Source organism: Callorhinchus milii, unplaced genomic scaffold (assembly GCF_018977255.1).
Source record: "Callorhinchus milii isolate IMCB2004 unplaced genomic scaffold, IMCB_Cmil_1.0 Scaffold5, whole genome shotgun sequence".
Lineage (NCBI taxonomy): Eukaryota > Metazoa > Chordata > Chondrichthyes > Chimaeriformes > Callorhinchidae > Callorhinchus > Callorhinchus milii.
The window spans coordinates 17,376,567-17,389,377 of NW_024704746.1; the positions used below are offsets into that span (position 1 = coordinate 17,376,567).

The window sequence follows — 12,811 nt, forward strand, 5'->3', positions numbered from 1 at the left end:
GTGGGGGAGGGAATGGTGGGGGTTGGGGGTGGGGGGTGGGGAATGGTGGGGGTTGGGGTGGGGGGTGGGGAATGGTGGGGGTTGGGGTGGGGGAGGGAATGGTGGGGGAATGGGTGAAAAAAAAGGCCATTCTTCACCCAAAGCGCCTCGGCGTGAAGTGCCGGTGGCTGTGACGAGCGCGGCGCTGATTGGCTGGGGAGGGGGAGCTTCCGGGGCGGGAGCTTCCGGTGCGGGCCGGGGGTCGGGGCTCGAGCTCTGCTCTCTTCACTTCTTCCATGTCCGGGAACATGGACTTTAACGTGAAAAAACTCGCGGCCGATGCCGGCACTTTCCTCAGCCGCGCAGTTCAGGTAAAATGCGGGGGGTGGGGTGGGCGGAGTGTGAGGGGGGGGTTTACTGACTAACCGACCGGGACGTGTCGCCTCGCCCGCTCGGTGTGTGGGGGTGGGAGGGGAGAGAGAGAGAGAGAGAGGCCTTGCGGTGGCGGGTCGGGGCGGGTCGGGGACCCGGCGCCATCGCGAAACGAGGCCGTGGAGGGCCAAGGTTTGACGGGCAGGAAAGGCGGCGAGCAGTTCGGGCGGTTGGGCCTCGGGTTACGGCGGCCCGTCCGCCCGCCCGCCCGCCGGGAGGAAGGCGGTGTCGCAGCAACGGACGGGGGGATTCGGCCTTTGGGGTGACGGGTGGGGGGAGAGGTTCAAGTCGCGGCCTTTGCCTCTCTCGCGCTCTCTCTTTCTTTTCTTCTCCCCTCTTTGATGCCGATCAGCTGGCGGCCGGAGTCATGTGTTGTTCCGTGACAGCCGCTTCCTGACAGCCCCTCCCTCCCTCTCCCCCTCCCTCTCCCCCTCCTCCCCTCCCACTTCGAGAGGCCGAGCCGTGGAGTTTTCTGTCCGATCGCTCTCCAGCCAAGACGGCAGTGGATGTGCTGCAGCTGTCCTCGTTGCCCCCTGGGGCTGGGGCCCGGGGGTTGGGGATGTTCTCCGGGATTCCTGGTCCCTGATCCGACGCTCACAGACCCCCCCCGGGCTGGGTGTGGACTTCCGATGCGGATGCGCAAGTTCCAGCTCCGACTTACTTACTGTGTGTAGGGACTCTTTTGACAACTGACTCAATGCTCACACGTGAATAATAGTTGCAAGGAACTGAACGATTCTTGTGCAACTGGCTCAACAATTAAGTGATGCCTTCAGGGAGGGAGGGAGGGAGGGAGGGAGGAATCCTCTTAGCTGGCCTGCAACTTGCCTTTCCTACAGCTATTACTGTAATCTGGCTTCCAAGAGTTTTAAAAACAAAAATTGGAAAGGGACCGTATGTAAGTGCCTCCTTCAAGTCCTGCCTCAAGACCCTCCTCTTCGACCATGCCATCGGCCACCCTCCCCTTCCCCTCCCTTCTCCCCCCCACCCCAGCTCGGGTCTGAAATGCTATATTCTATCCAGCGCCAGTGGCATTCAAAGAGTCAAAAGAATGCTCAAGATATATTTGTAGTAATAATAGTAAATAATAATATAAATTGGAAGTTTTAGCAAGGCAAATTATATATTTGTGTACAGGCATGTATAACCATCTCATCTCTTTATATGTGCACGACCATAATAACTGAGGATATGATTAAACAGAACATCCCTTTAGTTGCATTGGATTTCAAATGGGATTATTTTATATTCCGGATACAATACACAATTACACATGTGTAGAATATGGACAGTGCTGTACAGTGAGGGATTTGTACTATTGGTTCCTACGAACTTCTAGTGGTAGATATCCTGCATTAGGCTTCCATAATGCACTATGAATGCATCCATTACATTCAGGTTGAAGGGTTAGACTTGCCTGTTACTGATTTATTTGAGCTTGTTGTAGTGATGCTGCTTCCTTGGGAGATGTAGACAAGAAGAGATGAGAATGATGTGTTGAGATTGTGATGTCTTGAAATGAACATTATTTTTCTAATGTTTAATTTGGAATCAATTTACACCTGTGTCATTTGACTGATTCAGTTTACAGAGGAGAAGTTTGGTCAAGCTGAAAAGACAGAGTTGGATGCACACCTCGAAAATCTACTCAGCAAAGGGGAAGACACCAAACAGTGGACTGAGAAAATAATGAAACAAACAGAAGTTTTGTTGCAGCCAAACCCAAGTAAGATTATATTTTGTATGTTGTGTGAGTATTTTTTGGGTACAGTAACATTTGTATTTTACTGAATTAACAGCAACTATGATTGGGAAGATACAGAAAAATTCACCTCTTTAAGTTGAAATGTATATTTGGGGCTTGATCCCACAATCTTCTGACCCAGTGGCAAAAGTGTTAGTGACTAATAATCAACAAATGAAACAGAGTAATACAACAGTAGTACTGTATATAGTATAATCATATCTAATAAAAATAATCATTTTATTTAATATAGCGCCTTATCGCGTCACTGAGATGTCTCAAAGCACTTCACAAGATATACTGTAAAGTGGATTGACTATTCTGTGTCCGAAACGCGGCAGCTTATTGCACAATCTCATGTTGATGTTTTGTATACCTGATAGTTTGTATCGACTCGGGAGTCCAAACTATAATTTCCTTGCTACTTTCAAACTCTGCACATGAATACCCGTCAAAATGATGCCTGGACTGTTGTGTCCATATTCTACACATGTGCAACAAATATTTTCCAGGAAGGCAATTACATTGCAGCTAAACAATTGTTGGTAAATCAGTGTGAATGCTTGTTAGTTTAATTCTGAAATTGTACAGTTGCTGCACATTCACTCAAGGCAAGTCTCACATAATTCTTAGTCGTGACTTGAGATTAAATGAAATATTTATACTGTGACCTTTCAGCTAAAGGAAGTTAAAGCAAGCCTTGTTAGGTCTTGTGATCTATTAGTGCATAATTGCTTAATCAAATTTATTTGCTTCTCCTTTCATGTGTAGATACTAGAATAGAAGAATATGTGTATGAGAAACTGGATCGAAAAGCACCGCCTCGAATGAATAACCATGAACTATTGGGACAGTATATGATTGATGCTGGAAATGATTTTGGTCCTGGAACCGCATATGGTAAGAAAATAAGAGCACTTAACTGGGAATAATAATATCTCTGGTGATATTGGATCCTCTTAAAGCAGTTTAGTGTCTCAAAGCAAGAAAGCCTTTGCCATATGAGAATTGCAATTTTTTGATTGTGGCTATTTTAAAAATGTGAATTTCATTTCAATCCTGTGAAAACCTTTGTTCTTTTTATGAGCACTGCCATAAAGCATCATTGTGCCTATGCAGCAACATTGTTTGTTACACCTTGCCAATGGAGAATGTCTTTAATTAGTACATGGCAAGGTAATGGCTCAAATTGCTGGGTATGTAATCTTTTTAACTAATACAAGGTCAGTGTAATTTTGCTTGGAAATAAACGCTTGCTGGGGAAACCTCCATTCTAATATCCAAACCGATACTTAAACATTTTGTAAAAAAGGCGATACATACCACTGTAATACTGTTGGATAATTTCAGGTGACATTCCACTGTCCAATTCAGTCCTGAATCAGTACAATTCTAGTTGGTACCGTGGTGAATTGTAGAGAAACATAAATCAGATTAAAAGCTGTCGAAGTTCTGCAAATAAAGTCTGATTTAATTTGACTATCTTTCTTTTGACAGGCAACTCTCTTATTAAATGCGGAGAAACTGAAAAGCGAATTGGTGTAGCAGAGAGAGAACTTGTACAAACATCAGCTATCAGCTTTTTGACGCCCCTTAGGAACTTCCTGGAGGGAGACTACAGAACAATTTCTGTAAGTAATTCCATAAAATAGTCTATCCAATGAACTACCTACAATTGTTGTATTCTGATGGAGATCCGAAAACAAATGAAGGGCAACCCTGCCCCAGACCCTACTGAGCCAAATCAAGCTACTATTCAAATGGTTGGGGGAACATTCAGACTTTTTCTCAAATCCATAACACTACCGATAGATTGTGGCGTCAACCTTTTGTCCTACCATTTGTTGTCATGTATCATCATAGAGCAGAGAAATGTCATCCTGAGCCCACAAAATACACAGTCAATCTACTTTACAATATATTCTGTGAAGAGCTTTAAGACGTCTCAACCCACTATATCAAATGCAAAGATTATTATTATTATGTTTGTCACTATTGAATTAAGTGATTGAGATCATACTTTCTGACAAGCCACTTGGTTGTTTAGCATCAGGTCTGATACCTGGGGTGTGAGTGAAAAACATTCTGGATGTCACTTTACCATTGCTGCTAACCGATAATATTATTTAATAAAGAATAGTATTAGTTATTGGAAGAAGTATATTGTGCTGTAACATCTTTGTACATTGGAGCATTTCAGTCATTAAGACTTTGAATTGTTAATAACTAATAGGTGAATGAACTAATGCTCAGAATTGAAATTTTTCAGAAAGAACGCAGGCTCCTGCAGATTAAAAGATTGGATTTAGATGCAGCAAAAGCAAGAGTGAAGAAGGCAAAGGTAGCAGATGCTCGATCAACAGTAAGTGAGGCACATTACAGCTGAACTTCATCCCATGTTGTTTGTTTGTATATTGAGTGCTTGATATGATCTTGAGGAATCAATGTTAAAGGGGAAATTAAAGAATAAATTTTGTTCCAAGTACTCTCTACATATGGAGGAAAAGCCATAATTAAGTAGTGCTATTTGGTATTTGATGTCCTGTTAAGTCCAAATCTTCTGGTTCTAATACAAGGAACTGCACCAAGTTGTATCGTCGTAACACTGAAGTGGCCTTATGCAGGACACGACTCCCAGGAGTGGCAATAAATTCTAGCTGAGGTGTGGGATGCAATAAATTGGAAACTGCAGTCTGTGAAGGTGAACTTTGGAACACTGAAGCTTTGTGTTCTGGGATGAATCTCACTTCATTCATGTCTTGATGTGGCGCTTGCTCCCCGAAGGAGGAATATCATGACTGGACAGTCCACTAGTGCCTTTTAAGCACTCTGAGACGCTACCCTACTTGGAGGGTAGTTGCGCAAGTTGTTATTGTTGCCTCTTGACAATTGGTTACAGGGGATATGGTGACAATCTTTACTCAAATCATCTGCCTGTTCCTTAGTGACAGAGGTATCTTGTCATGAGACGGATGAAGATGGGAATTAATCATAGGGAAGTTGCAAAAAGAGAAAAATCATATTTCTTCAAAGCTTTCATTAAGCAAAGAGTGTGTTTCATTGCATGGAGATTGTTTGTTAAACTACACATCTATCAATTAAAAGGCACCAATTTGCACTTCATTAACCTGATACTTTGTAGTGGGGTGAGGGAAGTCACTACGGTACATTTAATATTAATACAGTAGTTTACATTGATGAAATCTTGACCTCAACTGTGCTATTGTGGATAATTGTGAATATTGTGTGCAATATGGCCCATTGTGGACTAGATCTGTATTTCTCGACAAGGTCTGGAAGTTGACTTCATTCTGCTTTCTTGGTCTCAATGAATGGGTCAAAAAGAATTTATACTGATACCAGAAACTTCATTGGATGATGTAGAAGAATTGTTCAACCGCAGCAATTTACATTGTACAATGCCTTTGTTGGAATTGTTTTGTAAATCTACAGGGAGTGTTTATTTGTGATGTTAAGAATATTGAATGCTTCCTGGATTGATATCCCATAAAAGAGATGCTGAAAGTAGGCACAGCATATGCAAAGCAGCATATCTAGAATATCTATACACTTTATTTGAGGCCTTTGGTTCCATTGCTGATCAATGCATACTGTAAATTATACAGTCTGTTGGTATTCAGCTTTAAAGTTAACTTATTATGTTTTTTNCTTCAAATTTGTCTAATAAAAATGTCTTGTCCTTGTCTACTTTATCTGAATGCTTTAGCAACTAAACACTTCTCAAGTTGAAGGAGACAGCTTTATGGTAAATTTCTCTTACATGCTCAACTTGCTGCATGTAAAATGGCTGAAGGTTTGTTGGCCTTGTGTGTTCTCTTTTTATACTTGAATGCTTACTCTTGCTATTACAGTTAGGTGTTTCTCCCAAGACAAGTTTATACTTGTTACCTTAAGTAAACTGCTTAAACAAAGCAGCTAATTGCAAAAGCAGAACATTGAACATAACTTATCTTGATTTCTTTTGCCCTTCCTCTGGACTTGATACTGTAATTTAACTTTTCTGTCTGGCTTTCTATTAGGGAAGAGATTATGTATATGTGGTTGCAGAAAATATACATCAATTATAGAATGGCTCTTTATAATGCCCCAGGTAATGGAATATGCTAAAATAGAGAGTTTAAGCTAAATATTCACTGCATGGTGAACTAGACTTTGGTGTTGAGCCAATTTTTAACAAGTGTTTTAGGAGATGGTGGAAAAACAAGCTGCATAAAATCTCTGATGATAAACAAATTCACTTTTTGTTTTAATCCTGTTGTCTAATTACTTCACTATCTGGGTATCCATTGAGTAATCACCGTGTGATGGCAAGAGTGGGTATTTCTGTTTTTATTGTGTTTATTCCATCACCATTTCTGGCATTGAACCATATCTGAAACTGTTGTATAGGTTTGTGTTACCCATTCAATGCTGAATAACCCATTCAAGTTTAAAATGTTTTTCTAACAGTTCAAAGGTTTATTTCCAAACATTCTCGAAGTAGGCAATCCTACTAAGTACCTTTGAGTAAACTAAAACTTTATTTGATCTTGAGTTTCTGAATGTTTTCTATTTCTCCTCCGCCCCCCCACATAACTTGTGAGATAGTGGCTTTTGCTCACTATATATTGTAGGGCAACAGCCTGTTGAAATAAAACCTTTCTATATATCCTGTCATTCTATGGTGCAGTGTTAGGGCAGCCTACTTGCTACGGAATCTCAATCAAAAGACATATTTTGATCCAGTTCAGAATATATAGTTTCATGATGCAATTCTGTTTTGCCACGTTCTAGTTTAGAACAATCGCGAGCAAATCTCACTGCTAATACTTCTATTTAATTACTTTTGTAATAATTAATGGTAGGTTCCTCACTACATTGGTTAGCTGAGATAATTGATAGGATGGCTTAATATGCAGTACTTTTAATGGGATTCTTTAATAAGAATCCCTTTAGAATTCTTATCCACTCCTAGAATTTCCGTTCTAGAAGTACATTTACATTGCATCAGAATTCCCATAGTCTGTGTGATATATTTCCAGTTATTAGAAAGAGTCTCAATTTATGTGATTGATTCATTATTAAGGATCTTAATGACACTGTAATTTAGTGTCTCATACAGTGATGAATTGGTCCAAAATTTGCTTTGATTTCTGGACACCAATTCAGGAATTCTTGAAAATTGAATGGATTGATATCAAATCCATTCCTTTGATGACAGTGCCTGCTTTTATCTTTGACACTTGAAGGTTATGCCATAAATATCATATAGAATAGTTTAATAACATACAATGACCTTTGTCTACTACTGCTGATTGTAGAGCGAAATCCCCATTGTGATAGTTATGCTGGCTTTGGCTTTGTTACTCTGAGTAGTTTTGCCAGTTTGTGGCCAAATTGCGTATCGGGCTGGCTTAGTGTTAGCACTCTCGCCTCTGAGTCAGAAGGTTGTGGGTTCAAGCCCCATGTCGGGACTTGAAATCACAAAGTCTAAGTTGATGCTCCAGTGCAGTGCTGGGAGTGCGTAACATTGTTGGAGGTGGCTTTCTTTTGGATGTAACGTTAAAGCGAGGTCCTGCCTGACTGTTCAGGAAGATGTTAAAAATCCAATGCCTCCGTTTGAAAAGAGAAGGGAGTTTTTTCCGATGTCCTGGCCAGAAATCCTGCAAATAAAATGGGCCAATCGTTTCATGGCTGTTTGTGAGACATTGCTGTGTGCGAATAGGCTGCCGCATTCAACCACAAATACACAGTCACTCCACTTCACAGTAAATCCTGTGGAGCGCTTTGGGATGTCCTCCCGACGTGAAAGGTGTTATAGCAATTATTATTATTTTATTATGAATTTTTTTGTTGGCTGCCTCAGAGGAAATTGGTCCAACCCTGCAGAAGTGCCCTTCCTCTCAGCTTATGGGGCAAGCAATGATGGCTTATTGTTCAAACTCGTCCTCACAGCTGAAGGCAGTGATGAATGCCATTATAGAATAGAAAATGTAATCCTGCTCCAAACCATGTTTTAAGCATGGTATGAAATTGAATTTGTTTTAGTGTTGAAATCATTCAGATTTATATGCTGAATGGCCTGCAGCAGTTTATTCAAGAATGCTTTTTGTCATCATGGGCACACATCACTATCATGGTGGCTTCACGTTGTTTAGTAACTTGAAATGTATTAAATCTGTATACAATCTGTATATTCTAAAAAAAAATCTTGTGAGTGACTTTGTTGTTTGTTTAAATGCTTACCAGCTATGGGCACAAGAGTTGGAAACAGTAAGTATACAGTAAATGTTGGTAGTATGCAATTTAAAACCTCTATGATGTTCAGGGCATGTTAATTGAGTTCAGTAAAGTTTAATTTGTTTAAAAATATGATAATCTAATATTCTCATAGTTTATCAAAAATGTTGTGCTATTTTAGTGAAAAGATGTTCCAGTTGCTGTTTTCTGCATGTGAACAGGTTCCCTTTTTAATTGTAATGAGTGAAGCACACTATATATCACAAGTCTGAGATCCTTGCCTTTGGATTATAGGTATGAGGCTCTTCCACACTTCCCGTTTTTATGTGAGCTGCTCTGAGACTTCTGCCAATGGTAATCTTCAGCCTCACCCAAATAGGTTTGCATGCGATCGGCATAGCTTGACTGTTCCCTGTAGAAAAGTGCCACAACTCCCCAAATTTGGAAATTTGCTGTGGGGAGCAAAAAATATGAGCTTGTGTCCTACCACACTAATAGCTTGCATTACGTTTATGCGTGATAAGTTTTTTTAAAAAAACATTAGTTCATCCATTCACTTTATAGTGTAATGAGTGGTGTTGGTTTTACTAGTGTTTGACACAAATTTTGCATTATGCTTACTTTGTCCACAAACACTTATCTGAAATTCAGTTGAAGCTCAGAAATTAGAATTCTAAACTATTTCCTCTTTATACTGTTTTCTATTTTTGTCAATACTGTATTATTAGTCATCATTATTATTAGTGTACACTTTAGCTCAAATCAAATTTTGCTATGCATGCACTTTGGGTTCTAATCCTCTTTTGAGTATTAATACAATTACAGAGAATGATACAGCACAGAAACAGGCCATTCATTCCATACAGTATGTGCTGGCTTTATTCTCCACATGAACTTCCAACCCTCCAATCACCTATCCTGTACCCGTCTAGTCCCTTTATGTATGCATCCAGTTTATCGGGTCTTTTGTAGGGTCACAACAATTCAATTGTATTTTTTAGGCTTTCAGCTCCAAAATTCTAAATGTACTTACATTTGACTTTAAACTTACAATAGCTTACATTTTGAGATTAAATGTAGATACAACTAATTTAGCTCACCTCAAATACTGTTCTGAAAACGGAAGTAGTCCGAATAACAAAATGTGCTGCTATCCACTTGCATTAAATGTTTTAAGGTTCAGGGTAATAAGCCTGTGAACAGCTGAGTGAGCAAACTGTCTTGAGATCCCAGAGAGAACCAAGCTCTTAAAGAGACCTTGACCCAAGATGCTTTTCCTCTGTTTTATATGTATGTATCATTCATAACAAACTAATTATTTTGTTTGTTTAAAGAGTGTAATTGAACTATTTAATTCTGGCTTAAGATCTTTTTTGCAAGTGAAAAATATTTTGAATGATTCATTGGTAAATGCTTTGAACAGGCCCCAAAGTGTTTTTCTTTCAGATAAATAGCATAGTATCCTTATATTTCAAATATTGAAACAACAATATTTCTGAAATGTCTCCCTTCTTACACAGGCTGAAGGGGAAATGCGATTCACACAGAGTGAGTTTGACCGCCAAGCAGAGATCACAAGACTTTTACTTGAAGGAATCAGCAGTACACATGTAAGATCTTCCTTTTTCTCGCTAGCTCTACTGTATTGCTGTTTCATTGAGCAATAAGAGTCTAATCTGTTGTCTGCTGATGTCCATTAGTGAAAGCTCTGAATGCCAGCTCTTCAGACAGGACATTTATTGTTTCACTTGAAGGCCACAGAACATGCTTCCTAAAGTTTGCCCTTGCTATTTGATTAAAAATTGAAGAGCTGATTCTTACGATGTTTTTGTGTTTTTTAAAGGCCCATCACCTTCGCTGTCTGAATGACTTTGTTGAAGCTCAGATGACCTACTATGCACAATGTTACCAGTATATGGTTGATTTACAAAAACAACTGGGAAGGTACTAGAAGTTTTCAATAAAAAATTGTTTGCATTACCTGATAGATGATTAGATTGAAACACATATAAGAAAGCTTATAGAAGTTTCCATACACATTTGTGCAGATCTGTAATGCAACTTCTTTAGTTCACTCAGACAGAATGACCTTGTCCTCGTAGAGCCTCTGAGCAATGCTCTTACAGTTTATTTCCTGTATTTGTTCTACTTTTTGCAACTTCCTTTACTTCCTTTTTCATTTTGCTAAAATTGCGTCTCTAAATAAACTTATTTCGGAAACATGACAAAACCTAGTCATGTGTAGCCATTAACCAATCACTGGGGTTAGAGATTCTTCCCACTCAGCTTCTGTTAACCCTGCAAGCCAAAGCCCTAATGGTTAAGGGTGGTCCTCGCTGGACAAGCAGCGGGAAAGCTTGCCTGATAGTTTTCGATAGCACGGTTTTAGTTGGTCGGACTCCAGTTTAGGGCTGAGGATGTTTATAAGTGACATGATGAGGTCCATTAGTCAAAAGCCTTTCTGATGTGTAGCATGTTGTAATGGTCAGGGCCATGAGTTAGATATGCATTTTATCCTTTACATCTTTATTGTCTGGTCTGTTTATGAGGTTAGACATGTAAAATTATGAATATTCATTTTAAATATAAAATCTATCAGTGCCCAAGATCCACTGTTCATCTATCTACAGTTCCATCTGTTTGTAACTGAGAAGTCTCTGTGAACTACAGCTTATTAGTGGAGATGAGCATTTGTGGTATCCCTAAACATATTCTGTATTCATATTTATCATTTTATTTTCTAGTTTTCCAACTACGTTTTCTTCCAACAACAATCAGACATCCTCAGCTCCACTTCTACCTGTAAATGTGCCCTCTTTTCCTGTATCTTCATTACCAACAGCAACTGGTTCAGTGGGTACAGCCAGTTTCAGTGAATATAAAGTGCCACCTAGTGGCACCAGAAAGGCTCGGGTTCTCTATGATTATGATGCTGCAGATAGTAGTGAATTGTCACTTCTAGCAGATGAGGTGAGTAATTATTGCTTATATTTATAAATCTGCTTTCTCTTGAAACTTTTTATTTTTAAAAAAATTCCTACTTGTCCAGAAAAAAGTCTAGTAGTACTCTCACTTCCAGGTCAGATGTTTGTAGGTTCAAACCCCACATTGGTACTTTGGATCATGGTCTAGGCAGCCACTCAAATGTAGTGCTGAGGATGCCTTCCTTCCAATGATGCATTAAACCAAGGTTATATTTGCCTGTTTATTGGACGTAAAGATCCCATTATTTGAAGAGAAGGGAGTTTCCCTGAGAATCCTGGCCAAAAATGGTCCAGTTAAATTGGTCATTCACTTCTTGGCTGCTTGTTGTTGTGCATAAATTGGCTGTGTTTCTACACTTGAACAATTACCTGTAAGCATGGTCTGGCCAAAGAAAATAATCAGATCCTAAGAGAAGTAGTTGGAAAATTAGACTTGTGTACATCTACCAAGACGTTAACTTTCCATTTGTTTTTTTAAAAAAAACGACTGTTGTACCTCAACTGCTCCCACACCTGCTTATGTTCAGTGGGAAAGGGTGGAATTATGGATGGATAAATTCAGTGCGATTACTAATACATTTTTATTTCAAAAAGTGGAAATTGAGCCGAACGTGGAATTTCAAATTGTGCCATAATTTGCCATACAAAATTCATCAGATGTTCCTTATCCTCAGTGCAGTTAAATCTACTGTTTCATTAGCTGTTTCTTTATGACTGGCTTGATGTCTTGAATAAAGCTCTTTCAATGCAATGTTTCCAGATGAAACATTTATTCCAGTATGTATGATGGGTAAATATAGGTGCAGGAAGGGAGAACTTGCACTGTTATAGCATCTTATGTCAAAAATTCTTCAAGCTCTATAAGTAATTAAAATCACTTGTTGCAATTGTTTTGTACATCTCTCTCGCTCTTTCGATTGTCTTCCTCACATACTAATAATAGATCTTACTTTTGTTTTAGGTAATAACAGTTTACAGTCTGCCAGGAATGGATTCTGATTGGTTGATGGGTGAAAGAGGAAATCAGAGAGGAAAAGTCCCTATTACATATTTGGAACTGCTTAACTGAGCTGATGCCTATTTGAGCCATTAGTATGGTTGTAATTGCAATATATTTAAATGCAGCTAACTTTGTATAAATCAATTTATGAGTGTCTTCCTCACAGTTGTCTTATAAAGAGTTCCAGTCGCTGAAACTGATCCCCACTATCTTAACCGTGGCACAACTGTTGCATGTTAAATACTCATTTCATTAAAAAGAATATACAAGTCTTTGCTTTTCAAACGTTAATTCTCTTGTGCCATGAATATTATTTGCTACAAGATTTCTGCTTTAGATTTCTCCTCTATTTAATATTTCATTCACTAAAGCATAAACTTGCGCACTGTAGTAGTTGGAAATGTATTTCTTTATTAAACAACTTGGATATAA

The 12,811-nt window shown here is 39.3% G+C and overlaps 1 protein-coding gene across 2 annotated transcripts; it reads left to right on the forward strand.

Moving 5' to 3' along the window:
- The first annotated feature begins 196 nt into the window (after positions 1–196).
- On the forward strand, positions 197–12,811 carry sh3glb1a (SH3-domain GRB2-like endophilin B1a). Of its 2 annotated transcripts, XM_042334751.1 has the most exons (11): positions 197–350; positions 1,996–2,137; positions 2,927–3,055; positions 3,653–3,786; positions 4,425–4,517; positions 5,883–5,921; positions 8,405–8,428; positions 9,916–10,005; positions 10,239–10,339; positions 11,140–11,365; positions 12,341–12,811. In XM_042334751.1, the coding sequence occupies exons 1-11, from the start codon at positions 276–278 to the stop codon at positions 12,446–12,448; spliced, it is 1,161 nt and encodes a 386-aa protein (XP_042190685.1). In that variant the 5' UTR covers positions 197–275; the 3' UTR covers positions 12,449–12,811.

Bases quoted from the DNA above. Each gene is read 5' to 3' on its own strand.
- sh3glb1a (XM_042334751.1), top strand. From the start codon at position 276: ATGTCCGGGAACATGGACTTTAACGTGAAAAAACTCGCGGCCGATGCC. The intron at 10,006-10,238 runs GTAAGATCTTCC...TGTTTTTTAAAG, and splicing joins AAGGAATCAGCAGTACACAT to GCCCATCACCTTCGCTGTCT. The intron at 10,340-11,139 runs GTACTAGAAGTT...TTTATTTTCTAG, and splicing joins TTACAAAAACAACTGGGAAG to TTTTCCAACTACGTTTTCTT.